At 44.7% G+C, this 20852-nt stretch overlaps 1 protein-coding gene across 2 annotated transcripts in view; it reads left to right on the forward strand.

Annotated features, from left to right (window-relative positions):
- The window catches only part of LOC137561088 (zinc metalloproteinase-disintegrin-like halysase), a 136234-nt gene that overhangs the window by 48403 nt on the left and 66979 nt on the right, over window positions 1-20852 (forward strand). For both annotated transcript variants that reach the window (XM_068272331.1, XM_068272332.1), the window contains exons 4-8: window positions 5792-5870; window positions 8488-8564; window positions 14285-14465; window positions 16884-16946; window positions 18188-18259. In XM_068272331.1, the coding sequence (XP_068128432.1) occupies window positions 5792-5870; window positions 8488-8564; window positions 14285-14465; window positions 16884-16946; window positions 18188-18259 (472 nt within the window). The remainder of the gene's footprint in view (window positions 1-5791; window positions 5871-8487; window positions 8565-14284; window positions 14466-16883; window positions 16947-18187; window positions 18260-20852) is intronic.

Consider the following 20852-nt stretch of genomic DNA (forward strand, 5'->3'; position numbering starts at 1 on the left):
AGCAGCGACACAGAGCACAATGCTATACAGGGTGAGCGGTGTACTACTGTTCCCAGCAGAGACACAGAGTGGCAGTAAACACAATGCTATATAGTGTGGGTGAGCGGTGTACTACTGTTCCCAGCAGCGACACAATGACTGGGGGGACCCTGGCTAGCCTGGCTGGAGAGATAACTACCCTGCCTGCCTACCCAAAGCTAAACCCACAGACAAATGGCGGAGAAATGACGTGGATCGGGTATTTATTTACCCGAACCACGTGACCCGTTCGGCCAATCAGAGCGCGTTCGGGTCCGAACCTAGAGATAAGCGTAATGACGTAATTACGATTTCGCGAAATTTCGCGTAATTAGTGTAATTACGATTATGGCCGTAAGTACATAATCGTAATGAAGAAGGATTTCGCGAAATTTCGCGTAAGCGTAATTTTTCGCGTAATTTTCGCATTACAATGGGTATTTGTTAATGCAGTAATTTCGCATTAAACGCTACCGTAATTTCGCGTTAAACCGTAATGCTCCGTATAATATAAAAAAGCCACCGACTTTAAGGGTTAATCGCAAAGCTCCCTTAAATGCTAAGAGCCTCAAATTTGGAGAATATATTAAGGAGATCAGAAGGAATAAGAGGAAAAAAATTTTTTTCAAAAAGACCTTATAGTTTTTGAGAAAATCGATGTTAAAGTTTCAAAGTAAAAATGTATACATTTAAAAACCCGCCGACTTTAACGGTTAATAGCAAAGCCTGCTTAAAGTTTAGGAACACCAAATTCCTAGGGTATATTAAGGGGATCAGTGGGAATAAGAGGAAACAAATTTTTTTTCAAAAAGACCTTATAGTTTTTGAGAAAATCGATTTTTAAGTTTCAAGGGCAAAAATGTCTTTTAAATGCGGAAAATGTCCGTTTTTTTGCACAGGTAACAATAGTGTATTATTTTCATAGATTCCCCCAAGTGGAAAGAGTTTTACTTACTTCGTTCTGAGTGTGGGAAATATAAAAAAAAAACGACGTGGGGTCCCCCCTCCCAGACCTCTTTAACCCCTTGTCCCCCATGCAGGCTGGGATAGCCAGAATGCGGAGCACCGGCCACGTGGGGCTCCGCACCCTGACTATACCAGCCCGCATGGTCCATGGATTGGGGGGTCTCGGAAGGGGAGGGGCAGCCAAGCTTTCCCCTCCCCCTCCGAGCCCTTGTCCAATCCAAGGACAAGGGGCTCTTCTCCACCTCCGATGGGCGGTGGAGGTGGAGGCCGCGATTTCCTGGGGGGGGGGGGGGTTCATGGTGGAATCTGGGAGTCCCCTTTAAAAAGGGGTTCCCCAGATGCCCACCCCCCCTCCCAGGAGAAATGAGTATAGAGGTACTTGTACCCCTTACCTATTTCCTTTAAGAGTTAAAAGTAAATAAACACACAAACACTTAGAAAAAGTATTTTAATTGAACAAAAAACATAACCACGAAAAAAGTCCTTTAATATTCTTAATTAACCATTAATACTTACCTGTCCCTTTAAATAAATGATCCCTCGAAATAGCCTCGGAAATGTTCTATCAGTTACAATGTAACAAAGTTATTACAATGTAACAACTTTGTTACATTGTAACTACACCGCACCCGACGTCACTCGCCGAGAGGAACAGAAGGAACCCCATTGGTCTGCTAAGGACCAATGGGGCTCCTTGGAGCCCAAATTCAAAGATGCTTAGAGAGCTCTGAGCTATATAGCTCAGAGCTCTGTCGGGTCTGTGCAGCGCAGACGCGTATGCGGCGGCTGAGCGGCGAGTGACGTCGGGTGCGGCGTAGTTACAATGTAACAAAGTTGTTACATTGTAATAACTTTGTTACATTATAACTGATAGAACATTTCCGAGGCTATTTCGAGGGATCATTTATTTAAAGGGACAGATAAGTATTAATGGTTAATTAAGAATATTAAAGGACTTTTTTCGTGGTTATGTTTTTTGTTCAATTAAAATACTTTTTCTAAGTGTTTGTGTGTTTATTTACTTTTAACTCTTAAAGGAAATAGGTAAGGGGTACAAGTACCTCTATACTCATTTCTCCTGGGAGGGGGGGTGGGCATCTGGGGGACCCCTTTTTAAAGGGGACTCCCAGATTCCACCATGAACCCCCCCCCCCAGGAAATTGCGGCCTCCACCTCCACCGCCCATCGGAGGTGGAGAAGAGCCCCTTGTCCTTGGATTGGACAAGGGCTCGGAGGGGGAGGGGAAAGCTTGGCTGCCCCTCCCCTTCCGAGACCCCCCAATCCATGGACCATGCGGGCTGGTATAGTCAGGGTGCGGAGCCCCACGCGGTCGGTGCTCCGCATTCTGGCTATCCCAGCCTGCATGGGGGACAAGGGGTTAAAGAGGTCTGGGAGGGGGGACCCCACGTCGTTTTTTTTTTATATTTCCCACACTCAGAACGAAGTAAGTAAAACTCTTCCCACTTGGGGGAATCTATGAAAATAATACACTATTGTTACCTGTGCAAAAAAAACGGACATTTTCCGCATTTAAAAGACATTTTTGCCCTTGAAACTTAAAAATCGATTTTCTCAAAAACTATAAGGTCTTTTTGAAAAAAAAATTTTTCCTCTTATTCCCACTGATCCCCTTAATATACCCTAGGAATTTGGTGTTCCTAAACTTTAAGCAGGCTTTGCTATTAACCGTTAAAGTCGGCGGGTTTTTAAATGTATACCTTTTTACTTTGACACTTTAACATCGATTGTAAGGTCTTTTTGAAAAAAAAAAATTTCCTCTTATTCCTCCTGATCTCCTTAATATATTCTCCAAATTTGAGGCTCTTAGCATTTAAGGGGGCTTTGCTATTAACTCTTAAAGTCGGCGGCTTTTTATATTATACGGAGCGTTACGGTTTAACGCGAAATTACGGTAGCGTTTAATGCGAAATTACGGCATGAACGAAACATGAAATTACGCGTTGAAAATTATGCTTACGGTATTTTCAATTACGATTTTAATGGCAATTACGCTACGCTAATTTCGCATCGTAATCGCAAATTTCGCATGCGTAATTATAGTAATGCGAAATTACGAAAATTTCGGCTCAACTCTATCCGAACCACGTGACCCGTTCGGCCAATCACAGCGCTAGCCGAACTTTCGGGTAACGTTCGGCCATGCGCTCTTAGTTCGGCCATATGGCCGAACAGTTTGGCCGAACACCATCTGGTGTTCGGCCGAACTCGAACATCACCCGAACAGGGTGATGTTCTGCAGAACCCGAACAGTGGCGAACACTGTTCGCCCAACACTAGTGCCAATCACAAACCTGAAACAACCATGCTGTAAATCCAGTCAGACTTCAGATGACATGTGATCTGCATGCTTGTTCAGGGGCTATGGCTAAAAGTATTAGAGGATCAGCAGAATAGACAGGCAATGTGCAATGTTTAAAAGGAAATCAATATGGCAGCCTCCATATATCCCTTTCAGTTCAGGTGTCTTTTCAGTGTTTAGTGTATGGACTGAACACTGTTCTAAGAGGTGCAGGGTTGAGACCTTAACCACTTTGTCCTTTGCTACAGCATATCTACGTCAGGTGTGGCTCTCTCCAAGCCACAGCGACGTAGATATACTGACCTGCTTGCAGCCCTGTTGTGCAGGAACAGGTGCGCTTCAGAGCGCACCTCCTGGCACTAACAGCTGCAATACTAATTGGTAAAAGGGAAAATGTTCCCTTGTAGCCAATTAGTAACCCCCCCGCGGATGAACGATCACCGCTGTAGCAAACAGCGTGATCATTCATCTCTCCCCTCCGTGGTCGGATCTGCTAAAAGAAAAGGATCAGAAAGCAGTCTGACTCACCTTTTCCTGTTCCAGCGATCAGCCTGTAGCCCGAGCCTCCGATCCCCGCTCTGCACGCAGCCCTGTGATGCTGAATAGCTTGACGTCATCAAGCCGGGACCCGGTAACCGGCATCACAGGGCTGCGTGCAGAGCGGCGATCGGAGGCTTGGGCTGCAGGCTGATCGCTGGAACGAGATAAGGTGAGTCAGGCTGCTTTCTTATCATTTTTTATAGCGATCTTGCCACCGAGGGGGCTGCCGGGGGGGGGGGGGGGGGGGAATCTGGCTGGGTCTTATGGGGGTGTGTGGACCCCTGGTGGGGGGTGGGGGTAAAATGTGCAGCTGGGGGGGGGGGGGGATAAAGTATGAGGGGCCACATATTTTTTTTTTCAAATGTATAATTTTATACTGGGGGCAGATCTGGCTATAATGGTGGGGGGCCCTAATCCTGGGTGCACCTGCAAATCCTGAGGGCGCATCTGGCTATAATGGGGGACCACTATTCCTGGGGACACATATGGACACATGAGGGGCAGCAATCCTGGGGATACATCTATCTATCCATGCTGGGAGGTGCCAAACACAGAGGACACATTGGGCTATACTGGGGGGACTGATATTGGGGACACATCTGGCTATAAGGGGGGGTCTGATACTTGGGACACATTTTGCTTTCAATACTGGGAGAAATAATACTAGTGACATGTTTTTATCTCCTGTGGTACTTTTTATTTTCAAACTGGAATTGATAAAAACTGAGAAAAAATGCATTTTTTTCATTTTCCCCCTCTTTTTCCCATTAAAATGCATAGAAAACTTTTTGGGTCTAGGGATAAAATACCCGCCAATGAAAGTCTAGTTTGTCCTGAAAAAAACGATACCTAGATCAGTTAGGTGTCATGAGTAAGGATAAAGTTATGGCTGATTAAAAAGGGACACTGCTAAAGTGTCAAAACTGCTCTGGTCAATAAGGGGAAAACAAGGTCTGGATGCGAAGTGGTTAAAGGGATGCTTAAAGAGAATCTGTATTGTTAAAATCGCACAAAAGTAAACATACCAGTGCGTTAGGGGCATCTCCTATTACCCTCTGTCACAATTTTGCCGCTCCTCGCCGCATTAAAAGTGGTTAAAAACAGTTTTAAAAAGTTTGTTTATAAACAAACAAAATGGCCACCAAAACAGGAAGTAGATTGATGTACAGTATGTCCACACATAGAAAATACATCCATACACAAGCAGGCTGTATACAGCCTTCCTTTTGAATCTCAAGAGATCATTTGTGTGTTTCTTTCCCCCTGCAGCTCGCTTCCACTGAAGTGTCAGGCTGTTTTTTCCTGCAGAGTGCAGACAGCTGTGCCTGTATGTAATTCCTCTGTATGTGAAAGCCCAGCCAGCTCAGAGGAGGATTTATCCAGCTTGTAAAAGATAAGAGAGAAGAGAGAAGCTACTCTAATCTAAATAATACACAGGCAGTGTGCAGAGAGGGGCCTGGATGGGGGAGATGCATCACTGAACCACAACACTGAAGAACTTGGCAGCCTTCCAGACACAGGCCTGACAAGTCTGACAAGAGAGAGATAAGTTGATTTATTACAGAGATGGTGATAGTAGAACGTGCTGCAGAAAGCCAGAACACATTACAATAGCTTTTGGAACTTGTAGGATGATAAAAAACAGGATGCAATTTTTGTTACGGAGTCTCTTTAAGTCATAAGAAAAAAAGTTTTCATCACCTGGGGCTTCTACCAGCCCCCTGCAGCCATCCTGTGCCCTTGCAGTCTCGGTCAGATGCTCTTGTTCCCCGCCGGCAGCTGAGTGAGTAAAATTCTTTTTCAAGAGTTTTTTAAAGTGTCACTTTAAGCTGAACTCAATATTGCTATTTAATATGCCCCTAAGAGTTCGGAAATAATGAATAATGATGTGAATTTATTCTATAAGCTGAGCATTTTCAAAGATACAAATTCTCTATCTTTCCACAGAGATTTGATAAGTGATAACTACACAGAGACTCGCTATCAGGATGACGGCAGTCCAGTCACCACCATTCCAGCACAACAGGTATGTGGAAGTCAGAAGCAAAAGAGAGCGCTTAAGGGGCCCATACACCTAACGATTTTCCCGCCGATATACAGCCGATTCGATCATAGTGATCGAATCAGCTGTGAAATCGCCACGCACACCGCTGACAGAACGATCGATTTCCGTCCGATATCGATCGTTCCTATCGATCCGTCCGTGCGGAAGATTTTTCTCGATCGCTGGTGGGTCGGGAGTGCGTCGATAGCGACGTTCGAATGCCCGACAACCGACGCAATACAGCGGCAATACATTACCTGTTCCGCCGGCGCGACTCCCCTGGTCCCTGCTGTCTTCTTTCCGCGCTGGGAGCGTTCCTGCAGCTACACAGAACTTCCTGTCCCGGCAGGAAGTTTAAACAGTAGAGCGCCCTCTACTGTTTAAACTTCCCCTGGACAGGAAGTTCAGTAGCTGCAGGAACGGTCTGGAGCCCGGAGCGGAGAAGAAGACAGCGGGGAACAGGGGAGTCGCGCCGGCAGAACAGGTAATCTATGAGGGGGGGGGGGGCAGCAGCAGCGGCAGCTCCACAGATTGTGATCGGTTTCAGGCCTAAATCGATTCACAATCCGTTTGCAGTAAAGGTGGCCTAGGATACCATTGTTATGCAGATGACACACAACTGTATCTGTCCTTCAAGCCTGGCACCCAAGACCCATCAGCATCCATAAATGCGTGTCTAGTGGATTTACAAAACTGGATGAACACCAGCTGGTTGAGGCTGAACACAAAACAGAGGTGTTGGTGGTAGGTGGTCCACATATGATGAATAAAGTTCAAAACGCTCACCACCTCAAACTAGCAATTGGGGGCGATACCGTACAGTATAAAGACTCTGTGCGAAACCTTGGGGTGATCCTGGATGGAAATCTAAAACTCAGACAGCAGGTATCAGCTGTCGTCAAGTCTTCCTTCTTCCATCTAAGAAATATAGCGAGAATCAAACACCCTATCCAAGCTGAAGACCTACCTGCCCTGGTTCATGCATTTGTATCCTCCCGCCTAGACTACTGCAACTCCCTGTTCATCGGATCTACAGATAAGGTTCTGCGCCCCTTACAGCTAGTACAGAATGCTGCAGCCAGACTCCTAGCCAATGCCCCCCGCAGCTCACACATCACCCCAGTACTGCAAACTCTTCACTGGTTGCCAGTAAAATGGAGAATCAATTTTCAGATCTGCCTGCTGACATTCAAGGCTCTAAACCACATGATACCCAAATACATAGCGGATCTATTGGAACTTTATGCCCTTCCACGTACCCTCCACCCCGCCAACAAGATAAAGTTGGTTATTCCCAGGGCACACTTAACATTTGGTGCTCGGGCCTTTTCCTATGCAGCCCCTACTCTATGGAACTCACTTCCGCAATCAGTGCGAGAGGCTCCTTCTCTGGACAGCTTGAAAAAAGGCTAAAAACTCACCTCTTTTCCCAAGCCTTTGAGACTGCATAATGCAGGGTCACTGTGCTTTGAGTCCCCAGAGAGAAAAACGCTATATAAATATTATTGTTATTGTTAAGTAGGTCTTTGGAAGATCAGTTTAATGATTTGATCACAATGGTTGAATGTTAGATTGTGATTCACTGAAAGAGCGCTCAGAATTGTACATTCAATTAAAAGATAGTACACAACCAACGAAGAGAAGACTTTTATTTCCAGTAAATTCAGTTGCATTGTTCAGTTGATAATTCTATTAAACAACTAGACTTCAGAAGAGGCTTTAGAATTCTCCTGTTATATACATGCTGGATATTAGTAATTATGATGAGATATCTGATGGAGCAGCGTGTTCAATACACCCAGATAGGTACCCAGTATAACAAGTTAGAACTCTTTACTGAAGAAAAACATGAAGAAATGTATCATACAACACTATCAGGCAATTCAGCTTACTTAGAACAGAGATGAACACAGAGTGAATACAGGAAATAACAATCCCATAAATATCACCATTGCATTTTAAACACAGTGACATCTTGTGGTTGTTTTACTATACTGCAGTTTAGGTATTCATCCTGTTGTTACTTCCAACAATATCATTATTTCTTGCCATGCATTTTCTTTCTATTTAAAGCGGAACTGAAGAACGCTAAAAAACAAAGTGTTTAACTTACCTGGAGCTTCTGCCAGCCCCTTGCAACCTTCCTGTCTCGCACCAATCCTCCACGATCCACCATTCTCCTGCCACCAGCTAGCTTTGGTACCGTCGACTTGTAAATCGACAACAACTACCCACGTGTGCCCCAAACCACGTGTAGCTTCCTTCCCCTTCCAGCCTGCAATAGCGTCCTGCACTAACAGCGCAGGACGCTATAGAGGGCGGGAACGCGAATTAAGCTACGCGTGGCCTGGGACGCGCAGGTTCAGTTGCCATCAACTTACAAGTCGATGGTAACGAAACTAGCTGGCGGTGGGAGAACGGAGGATCGTGGAGGACCGGCACGGGACAGTAAGGCAGCAAGGAGCTGGCAGAAGCCCCAGGTAAGTGAAACACTTTGTTTTTTAGAGTTCTTCATTTCCACTTTAAGTCTAGGATTCGAAATTGTCCCAGATCTGTGCTTGAAATGATGGAATTAATTTGTGTCTATTCTTCCTTTCAGGATCACTGCTATTATCAGGGCCATGTAAAAAACGACAAAAGTTCTCAAGTCAGCCTCAGTTTGTGCCATGGATTAAGGTATGACCTGAGAGACCCAACAAGTTCAGCAATGCCAGTTACCCCTTCTACTACTGTTATTACTGCTACAGATTTATGGGGTTTCAACATCTTCACCAGCTGTAAAATCTGATACACATGTCATAAGCAAATGTGTTACAGACGACACACAGTCTTAAATCCCACCCATTAGGAGACGCATAGCAGAAATGCCATGATACTCAAGTCAAAATCATGTATCTACTTGCAGGAAGAGGTCGTTTTTAATAGTATGTCCAAAAATTTTCCAGAGTTCTAGAGAAAAGGGGAGGCTTGTGAGAAGTCACAAATGAAGGCATAGAAAGAGGAGACTGTTGCCACAAACGTCACAACTGTGATGGAGCGATGTGTGGAGGCGTCAGCTAGGCAGAGTGTTATAAGCTAGGACTAGAGGATATAAGTTTGAGCTCAGTGGCATCGCTAAGGAGCTTTGGGCCCCAGCAGGGCCGGATTTGTACTTTTTACCGCCCAAGGCCCACTACCTTCAGCCTCCCCATGTCAATCAGCGGAATTAGGATCTGATAGATCAGGATATTAGGGTTAGGCATTTACAAAAAAAAAAGTGGTTAGTGGAGATTAAAGGCTAGGCCTTTTGGCAATTTAGGGTAAGGCTAGGAATTTGACAATAGGATTGTGGGAAAAAGGGTTAAAATTTATGTGACCCTGAGATGGTACACTGGGCTTTATTTATATTTACCTGGGGCTTCCTCCAGCCCAATGAGCACTGTAGCCTCCCGGTATGTATGCCTCCGGGTAATCCGGCTGGAAGTGCTCTTCTGCGCATGCGCAGCTCGTCCAGACGTGCACCCCTCATTGCGCTACTGCGTCCAGGTGCATTTTGTGCCTGCGCAGCAGTACTGCACAGGACGCTCCTGGGGACACGAGCGTGACAGAGGGTGCCCACATCGCAGGGGATTACCGGGAGTCATAGCGCCAGAACAGAGGGGGCAAAGAGGCCAGAGGGAGGCCACAGGGCTCATGGGGCTGGAGAAAGTCCCAGGTGAGTATATATAAAGTCCAGTGTACCATCTCAGGTTAGAGAGTCTGATCACAAGATTAAGGTGATTAAATTGACTGAGGATAGCGACTATGCATTCTGTACAGTGCTGCAGAAGGTTATTAGACTAGACTAGGACTATGGCAGGATTAGAGTGTGAGCTCCTCCGAGCACAGTCAGTGACATGACTATGTACTCTGTAATGTGCTGCAGGAGATGTCAGTGCTATATAAATACATAATAATACTATGGTAGGACATTACACTATGACTATGGTAGGATTAGATAGTGAGCTCCTCTGAGGACAGTCAGTGACATGACTATGTACTCTGTAAAGTGCTGCAGGAGATGTCAGTGCTATATAAATACATAATAATGATATGGTAGGACATTAGACTATGACTATGGTAGGATTAGACTGTGAGCTCCTCTGAGGACAGTCAGTGACATGACTATGTACTCTGTAATGTGCTGCAGGAGATGTCAGTGCTATATAAATACATAATAATTATATGGTAGGACATTAGACTATGACTATGGTAGGATTAGAGTGTGAGCTCCTCTGAGGACAGTCAGTGACAGGGCTATGTACTCTGTAATGTGCTGCAGAAGATGTCAGTGCTGTATAAATACATAATAATAATATGGTAGGACATTAGACTATGACTATGGTAGGATTAGAGTGTAAACCTCTCTGAGGACAGTCAGTGACATGGCTATGTACTCTGTAATGTGCTGCAGAAGATGTCAGTGCTGTATAAATACATAATAATAATATGGTAGGACATTAGACTATGAGTATGGTAGGATTAGAGTGTGAGCTCCTCTGAGGACAGTCAGTGACAGGGCTATGTACTCTTTAATGTGCTGCAGAAGATGTCAGTGCTGTATAAATACATAATAATAATATGGTAGGACATTAGACTATGACTATGGTAGGATTAGAGTGTAAACCTCTCTGAGGACAGTCAGTGACATGGCTATGTACTCTGTAATGTGCTGCAGAAGATGTCAGTGCTGTATAAATACATAATAATAATATGGTAGGACATTAGACTATGACTATGGTAGGATTAGAGTGTGAGCTCCTCTGAGGACAGTCAGTGACAGGGCTATGTACTCTGCAATGTGCTGCAGAAGATGTCAGTGCTGTATAAATACATAATAATAATATGGTAGGACATTAGACTATGACTATGGTAGGATTAGAGTGTGAGCCCCTCTGAGGACAGTCAGTGACATGGCTATGTACTCTGTAATGTGCTGCAGAAGATGTCAGTGCTGTATAAATACATAATAATAATTTAGTAGGACATTAAACTATGACTTTGGTAGGGATTCGATTGTGAGCCCCTCTGAGGACAGTCAGTGACATGACTATGTACTCTGTAAAGTGCAGCAGAAGATGTCAGTGCTACATAAATACATAATAATGATATGGTAGGACATTAGACTATGACTATGGTAGGGTTAGATTGTGGGCTGCCCAGAGCACAGTCAGTGACATGACCATGTTCTCTGTACAGTGCTGCTGAAGGTATCAGCGCTAGATAAATACATAACGATAGGACATTAGACTATGACTATGGTTATGGTAGGATTAGAGTGTGAGCTCCTATGACAGTCAGTGACATGGCCATGTTCTCTATACAGTGCTGCTGAAGGTATCAGCGCTAGATAAATACATAATGATAGGACATTAGACTAGGACTATGGTAGGACTAGAGTGTAAGCTCCTCTGAGGACAGTCAGTGACATGACTATGTACTCTGTAAAGTGCTTTACAAGATGTCAGTGCTATATAAATACATAATAATATTATGGCAGGACATTAGACTATGACTATGGTAGGATTCGATTGTGAGCTCCTCTGAGGACAGTTAGTGACATGGCTATGTACTCTGTAATGTGCTGCAGAAGATGTCAGTGCTATATAAATACATAATAATAATATGGTAGGACATATGACTATGGTAGGGATTAGAGTGTGAGCTCCTCTGAGGACAGTAAGTGACATGACTATGTACTCTGTAATGTGCTGCAGGAGATGTCAGTGCTATATAAATACATAATAATAATATGGTAGAACATTAGAGTGTGACTATAGTAGGAATAACAAAAGGAACATGGCATACATGAATAGCCTTGTTTGTGTGACAGGGAAATGACTGTGGGAGGGGAGGAGAAGAGCTGCCTGATTAACAACACAGGAAGAGAGAGGGGGCTGTATGGAGAGTGAGTGAGTGATAGAAGCCAGCAGGACAGTAGGGGAGCGTCAGGCAGCCTGCAGTTTCAGAAGTCACAAAGTGACAGGCTCCGGGGGAGAGGAAGAAGGAGGGAGAGGGAGACAGCTGGTCACTCAGGACTCCACAGCAGCTTAGGACGAAGTGTGTAAAATGCCTGTAGTTCTGCACACACACACTTCTCCCTCCTCAATCCTCACAGCGCTGACTCCAGTTGCCTACCCGTCTGCTGACTTCCTCCTCCTGGGCTCAAATCTCCCGGCTTCACGGCTAGTGTTGTCCGGATCATGAACGATTCGGATCTTTGATCCGAATCTATTTTATGAGTCGATCATCCGAATCATCAAAATGAGTGATTCGGATCGCAAAGGGGGCGGGGCCAGGAGCGACACGCCCCCTCTCAGCGGGCAGCGGGGTCCTGGAAGCAGAGCTGAGATGGATCGCTCTGTTAGAAGGGAGGCAGCCTTGCAGGGAGACAGGTAGATGAGAGAGAGGGGACATGGGTGCCACTGCCAGATATGTGTAGAGCACACATACTGGCTATAACGTGCTGCTCATTATAGGCTGGCTGTTCCGTAGTGCTGCACAGTGAACACATGGGAAGCTTTTGGCTCAGCACAGCTCAGTAACTTTGCAGACAGTGTGATTGAAAGGCAATATAATCCTCCTGCACTCGGCACTAAACAGCTGCACTTATCTTCTGGGAATGCTTTCTTTCACTGTGCGACATTTGCATTCAAGGTATATAGATGAACATATAGGTGAAATACATGTAAAGCATATGACTTCAGCATGTGGGTATTACGTGCAAACATTTCTGCTCTCTGCTCCTGCCTCCTACCTTCTCTGTCCACTCCCTGCCCTCTGTCCATCTTCTCCCCTTCTCTGTGTGTCCACCCCCTCTCCTTCTCCTGTCCACAGACCTGTCCTGCTGTTCATTTCACCCCCGAATGCTTCCGGTAGTAAAATGATCCGAGATTCGGATCAAAGATCCGGATCTCTTCAATGATCCGATTCGAATCATCCGGATCATTGAAAAGATCCGAACTTCCCATCTCTATTCACGGCTTGTCTCTTCTCAGCCCCGCCCCTCAGTGTCAGAGAGAAGGGAAGGGCGCTCTGCTCTGTGCTATGCACGCAGGGGAGACTGGGGACAGCGCAGCAACAGACAGCAGATTACGGAAAAACAGCTGTTCTGCTGCCGGTGTGTGACACCCGCCCCAGCTCTCCTGTCGGCAGGTTTCCGCCCTAGGAACCGGCCTAGGTGGTCTGTGCGGAAATCCGGCCATGGGCCCCAGTGCATGGTTTAGGCCCAGGTTCACACTTGCATTGAAGTGGCAAACAGGTCCTTGAAAAAGGATCTGATCATCGGTTCATCGGATCCGTTTTCCGTTCCATTTCCCCACATCCCCCCTAGACCTCCACCCCCAAAGTAGATTTTTCTATTTCTAAAATGGTTAGTTTCTTCACTAGTGTGAAGACACATTCTGTTTTCTCATTGCCCCTAATTCAGCGCTTCCGTTTCCGTTCCACTGGGCTCAGCGGTCCGGAAAAATGAGTGCAGCAGGAAACTTGTGGTCTGTTCAGTGGATTGTGCGGAACGGATCCATTTGAATGGATGCCGATTGTGAACGGATTCATAGGTTAACATTGGATCCGTTCCCATCTGTTACGGGAACAGACCATTTTTTATCTCTAATGTGACCCGGGCCTTACAAATGCAGGTTCTCTTCATGTCACTATATTTAAAGATTTTAAAGGGACTCCGAGCAGTGCAGAAACTATGACAAGATGCACATCATTTTAAAGCTCTCTTTCTCCTCTTTCCAATGATATATAAACCGCCACCCTACGCCTTTTAGTTTTCGCTATTTTCGCGATTGAAATTGCCACGGCCGCGATTTCGATCGCGAAAATAGAGAAAACTAAAAGGCGTAAGGCAACGATTTAGGTGTCGTCAGAAAGAGGAGTCAAAGTCAGCAGCTGTATTCAGCAGAATGGAGCTGCTGACACTGAGGAAAGTGTCGTCCTGTGTAATACAATATAACTATGGCTTGATGGATATCATTTTAAAGCTCTCTTTCTCCTATTTCTGACGACACCTAAATCGTTGCCCTACACCTTTTAGTTTTCTCTATTTTCGCGATCAAAATCGCGGCCGCGGCAATTTCAATCGCGAAAATAGCGAAAACTAAAAGACGTAGGGTGGTGATTTATATATCATTGGAAAGAGGAGAAAGAGAGCTTTAAAATGATATGCATCTTTCCATAGTTTCTGCACTGCTCGGAGTCCCTTTAAGCACATATCCTTCAGGAACACCCTTTTCAGTACCAGAAACTAAAACAAGGCTTCTAAAATCTTTATTACTGGGAGATGCTTCTGTTTGCTAATGTTATGTGCTGAAAATAAGGTAGATACTCTATATAACTGTTGCTTAACACAGTTTTGTTATCTTCTACAGTGGAGTTATTACAACACAAGAGCAAAGGCTGTTAATAGAGCCACTGAACAATACAGAAAGTGGAGCCCATGCAGTATATGCTTTCCAAGAGCAGGACACCCCCAAGACCTGTGGTGTGGACCAAACAATGTATAATGACTCTATAATGACCAAAATATCATTTTCCACCAATGGCGCTGAGGTAAGGGAAATACTCTCCAGACAGCTAATTGGGAGGTAGTGGCTTTCATTTGTTAGCATAGATTCAACCTCCTGAACTAGTGGAGATTTGCATGATGCAAGGATTGTTCACTCATCCCTCTTCTTAACATTTGATTTAATGTTTAATTAAAACAAATGGGTTGACATACGTGTGTGCGTGTGTGTGTGTATTTATCTAGGTGCGAGTGTGTGTGTGTGTGTGTGTGTGTGTGTGTGTGTGTGTGTGTGTGTGTGTGTGTGTGTGTGTGTGTGTGTGTGTGCGTGTGTGTGTATGTGTGTGTATGTAGATGCGTGTGTGTGTGTGTGTGTGTGTGTGTGTGTGTGTGTGTGTGTAGATGTGAGTGTGTATGTAGATGTGAGTGTGTGTGTGTGTGTGTGTGGGTGTGTGTGTGTGTGGGTGTGTGTGTGTGTATGTAGATGCGAGTGTGTGTGTGTGTGTGTGTGTGTGTATGTGTGTGTATGTAGATAGGTGTGTGTGCGTGTGTGTGTGTATGTAGATGTGAGTGTGTGTGTGTGTGTATGTGTGTGTATGTAGATAGGTGTGTGTGTGTGTGTGTGTGTGTGTGTATGTAGATGTGAGTGTGTGTGTGTGTGTGTATGTAGATGCGAGTGTGTGTGTGTGTGTGTGTGTGTATGTAGATGCGAGTGGGTGTGTATGTAGGTGTGTGTGTGTATGTATGTATGTATGTATGTGTGTGTGTGTGTGTGTGTGTGTGTGTGTGTGTGTGTGTGTGTGTGTGTGTAGGTGTCTGTGTGTGTGTAGATGTGTGTGTGTGTGTATGTAGATGCGCGTGTGTGTGTGTGTGTAGGTGTGTGTGTGTGTGTGTTAAAAATCAGGGATGTAAAATTCTGCATATCTATATTAGATATTAATGTATCATGTTTGCCATTTAGATCCAGCAGGTGGAGCTCCTGTGCAAAAAAAATCATCCTAAGTTTATGCCTTTGTTGTGTGATAAAATTTAATAACAAAGATGGATGATGGAATATTTCATCACCAGTATCTCACAGGGGACATTTTCTGTTAGCAGACATAGCATCCAGGGCAGAGTCAATACTGTCAGACAATTTCTTCCTGTATCTCCATTTGCCTCCAGTGTAAACGGTAAAAGGCCTTAAAAGAAAAGGACACTAATACAATGTAATAAAATACAGCATAAACCACCTCTGTGCACAGCAAGGACATGTACATGGAGGGCACAAGTGTTTACTGTATATCAGATCTAGAGGGGAGACGCAAAGCGTCTCAAATAACATCACACATTTTATTCATATAAAGCGAATAATGGTATTACACCTACAGTCAGGTCCATAAATATCGGGACATCAACACAATTCTAACATTTTTGGCTCTATACACAACCACACTGAGTTTGAATTGAAAGAAACACGATGGGCCTGATCCACAATTCGGTTCTAACGCAGTTAGCACGCCCAAAAGCTTTGGGTGTGCTAACTAGGGTGCTAAGTAGTCAGCACCAAGAAAAGTGAATCAGCTCGCGCGCAAAGGCCCGCGCGCAAAATCTGTGCACGCACAAAGTCCGGTGCGCATGAAACGTCGCATCGCGGTGCGACGAAAATGGTGCACCTGATGCGACTATAAGGGCGCATTGGGTGCGACCTTAACGTCGCATTAGGTGCACCATTTTTGTCGCACCGTGATGCAACGTTTCGCGCGCACCGGACTTTGCGCGTGGGACTTTGCGCGTGAACGTTAGTTAGCATGCACAAAGTGTCTTTAGGCATGAGGAAGGGCTTTTCACAAGCGTGCTAACAATTAGCACCGCTTTGTGAATCAAGCCCGATGTGCTTTAACTGCAGACTGTCAACTTTAATTTGAAGGTATTTACATCCCAATCAGGTGAACGGTGTAGGAATTACAACAGTTTGCATATGTGACTCCCACTTGTTAAGGGGCCAAAAGCAATGGGACAGAATAATAATCATAAATCAAACTTTCACTCTTGGTTGCAAATCATTTGCAGACTATTCCTATGTCAATTGAAAAAAGCATGTTAACCAATATTGTTCCATTAATTACCTAACCTTTTGGCAACCTTTGTTATGGTCTCATGTCTCATGAGGTGACAATGAAACCCTTCTCCCATAATATACTGTGGCCAGTGAATAACACATGTAGTTTGGAGGAACATATCTTGTGGAAATAAGTCAAAATTAACTGGGTTTCCAACATTCTAGAGTATAATTGTGAACTAAATCAGACTTGTTATCTTGGGTCTTACCCTGTCCCTGACCTAGTAATGTTGACAAAAGGATTGCGGTTTGCCTCATGTTGTATATCTATAGGTCTCATAGCATTCTCATACATGCTATATCTGAAGTGATACATTATTTATTGCACATGTCATACTGAATTTTTTTTCTCTTTCTTCTATAGCAAAGGGAATTTCTCAAGTCAAGAAAGTATATCCAGCTGTATGTGGTAGCTGACAATTCAATGGTAAGAGGACACTGTATAGTATATGGTACCAGTTTTACATTAAAGGACCATTATAGCAAAAAAAAAACAAAAAACGTTAAAATCAGACAGAACTGACAGGTTTTTGACTAGTCCATCTCCTCACAGGGGTAGTTCACATTTCCTGCCATTTTGAGCTGCTCTGTTTGCTTTTCCTCTTGTCCACTTTGCCCGCTGCCATCCACCTCGCCCCCACCCCCACCCCACCCCGCACACCACTGCTGACATTGCCAATGGTCCAAGGAATAGCCGTTATACACAGATTGGAAGCATGGGGCTCCCCACTGGTTTGCAAGAGGTCAATTCTCCCTAGCAACAGGGAGGATTTTCATTGGTCCACCATGGCGTGCCTATGAATTTGCTGCCAGGAGATTTGGGCGCAGGATAAAGCTGAAACAGCTCACCTGCTCCTACACAAGTCCTGGAAGTGTTCATTGATATCCCCCCCCCCCCCCCCCCCCAGGCCGCCATGGATAGTGGGGGAAAGATGTAATTTGGCTGCCAGCTATTGCTGGAGGCTGAATTAAAGTGTTTTTGTAGTAATTTGTGCTCCTTCTTTTGATGGCGCCCAAATTACTCACTGAGCACCGATATAGCCGTAATTCCTATTACGGTCTATGGTGGCAGCGGCTGCACCCAAATCTCCGATGCTGTTTTTACAGCGCTCGCCACCATGAAACAATGAGACTCATCCCTGTTGCTATGCAGGATTCCCATTGGTCTGACATCCAATAGGGGTTCCATGCTTCTGCCAGCCTCTGATCTGTGTATACCAGATTCTGCCCAATCAGTGGCCCAAGCGACGGGTACTAGTGGTGATGGAACTGGATCCACAGGTAAGTTTCTGTGCTTCACCTGCAGCGAACAGCCTAGTGACACTAAGGGCTTGATTCACAAAAGAGTGCTGTTAGCACTGGCGTTTTTGTGCAAATTTTCGCATTGCGCACAATCACGAATTTTCGATTTCGCAGGAAAATTCGCGTTTGCGTGCAAAAACGTTAGCGTTTCGCGTGAAAATTCGTGATTGCTCCCAATGCGAAAATTTGCGTGAAAACGCCCGTGCTAACAGTTAGCACTCTTTTGTGAATCAAGCCCTATGTATTCTCACAGGCTTGCGTTTAGTCCGTGCACCCAGCGCTTGCGGTCCGTTTCAGTTTTCACATGTAATCCCCACAGTTCCTAAATCTACTGGTTTTACTAATGTATTCCATTGTTTCTTCCAGTACATCAAATACAACCGCAACATGAACGCGATCCGGGAAAGAATATTTGGAATTGTTAACTTTGTGAACGTGGTAAGTCAATGTACCATAATAAGAAACATTTAGGGGCTGAATCACAAAACCTCTCTCAGGAATTATCTCAATTACTTATTTTTTTACCTCAATTATAATTATATAATTATAAGGGCAAATTATTCATGAGAATAGCAGATAAGAAGAGATAAATTTTGAGTTGAAAAAGATATTGGGCCAGATGCAATAAACTGCATAAAGTTGGCATGAGCAGGGAGCGCACAGCAATTTTACCATTAATACAGCCAGTGGAGCACTGACCGTTAACATCACATTACCATAGCAACGTGCACAGCACACTGCTGTTATGTCTGGAATTAAAAGGAGTCGCTCCATTGGCGGTAGTAATAGTAAAATTGCTATGCACCCTGCGCATGCCAACTTTATGCATTTTATTGCACCTGGTCAACTGAGAGATGTTTTGTGAATCAGCCCCTTATATTGTATGCACATGCACAATATTTGTCAGGCAACAGTATGGGGCTTTAAAGAAGCATTACATGGCTAGAGCCTAACAACACGTTCTGTTGCTATGGAAGGGGAAAGCTTCCTACCCACGGTGCAATATTTGTGGCAGTGGGAGGAGTCAGGACCAGAGTGAGCGCTCACGTGACCCCCCCTTTGACGCCGGAGCTGCTTCCACCATAGCGCCAATCACCAGGAACAGGCATACAACGCAGAAGGCCAGCAGCAGCCGTCAGCCGTTAGCTGGGGAGACTAACTGCAGAGGCTCGCTCCAACGAGCTGGAGTCAGTCCTGCAACGATTAACCAGCGGGAGGTCTGAGACAGATGGGATTAGCCGAGGTGGAGCCAGCCGGAGGTGCACAGATATCCAGGAGCCATGAGTTTACAATACAGCCCTGTGAGATATGCCAATTTGACATAGACTCTTTACAATGCAACGCATAGCTGCACATAGTTGTTCACCACACAAGTGGTGACCACTTGTGTGGTGAACAACTATGTGCACCTCCGGTGCTCCAACGTTTTGTCCTACATTGTCGAAATGTCCTACGCTCATGACAGAATGATGGAGAACTCCATCGAGGAGACCTACAAATCGAAATAACCTACTATGAAAATAGGCTGATTGTATATGTGTTTCACTATATATTATTGCTAATAAAGTAATAACGGAAATAAGTTTGAAAATGCAGCAGTTAAAGATGATTAATTTGTGCTCAGGGCGGCTGCATGACCCCTAGAAAGGGGCCTGCTCATTAGGACACACTTGCCGCTGCACTCCCTCCAGCCACAGGCTTACTCCGCACACCCGTAGGATAAACCGATGAGGGGAAATGAGAAAACCTAAATGCGCATGTGCAGAGTGGGCGTGGAAAGTACTGAGCACGCGCAGAAGGGAATGTATGGCAAAATCGACGCGTAGGGCAAAATGTTGGAGCACCTGCTGGCTCCGCCTCGGCTAATCCCATCTGTCTCAGACCTCCCGCTGGTTAATCGTTGCAGGACTGACTCCAGCTCGTTGGAGCGAGCCTCTGCAGTTAGTCATTTTGTTATCAAAAAGGGCATGCAAGACTGCAGTTGAGTGGACAAATGGATACACATTATCCCTTCAGACAAGTAGAACCCAGCAACAGGGTCTTCTCAAACTGAGTTGTATTCATCTCTACAGCAGAGAGTAATATTCAGCCCGGAGACATTAGACGCCACTCAGTGGGAACAGTAGTTCATATTTGGAGTGAAGATCCTTATTAAGAAGCAGCCTAAGATCATATTTGGGCATATGCATGTGGCCATTCACAGAACTGTGTTGATGTACTATTTTACAGCGGCAGCCAAGTACCAAGGCCTTAATGGTGTGCGTCGGTGGTGGGTCCACACACAGTCCAACCATACAGGTGGCAGATACAGTTTGCATAGGCGTACGCTGGGCGACTGTTTTCTGCAATTACCGATTGGGGACTGGTGGAAAAACGTAAAGGAGCGCTCCCTCTGGTCTTGTTGTATTTTTATGGTTTTAAATTTGGGCATCCTGCTGCTGCAGTAGCAGTGATTTTTCTATAATAAAGCTTTTTCAAGCACATGCAGGACTGTTCTGGATTATTTTACAATTCTCAAATGTGGCAATGTTACCCGACACTGGTATATATATATATATATATATATATATATATATATATATATATATATATATATATATATATATATATCACTATTATAAATGCAAAAGTTTGGATGCTTGTTACTCAATCACGCAACAATGGCTGAACGGATTTGAATGAAATTTGGCACACACATACTACATTACCTGGAGTAACATATATGATACTTTTTATCCCCATAACCAAAAAGTGGGCGGAGACAAATGCAAATTTCACTGGGAAGATGTAAACAGAAAAGTGGGTGGAGCCTACAAAAGCCAATCAAAATTCACCTATTGATTTTCAAGGGGAATATTTAATCGCTGCCATTCTTGCACTTTTAATGGCACAAGCCTCAAACCTGGTACAGTTGGTCATTGGATGACTGGGGTTCAAATTAAGAAAAGGGGGTGGAGCCTCAAACAGCCAATCAGATTTGTTTCATTTCAATGCAAATTATTGATGCATAAGACTGCAAAGCTCACCAGCT

This window comes from Hyperolius riggenbachi, chromosome 3 (genome assembly GCF_040937935.1).
Source record: "Hyperolius riggenbachi isolate aHypRig1 chromosome 3, aHypRig1.pri, whole genome shotgun sequence".
In the NCBI taxonomy this organism is placed as follows: domain Eukaryota; kingdom Metazoa; phylum Chordata; class Amphibia; order Anura; family Hyperoliidae; genus Hyperolius; species Hyperolius riggenbachi.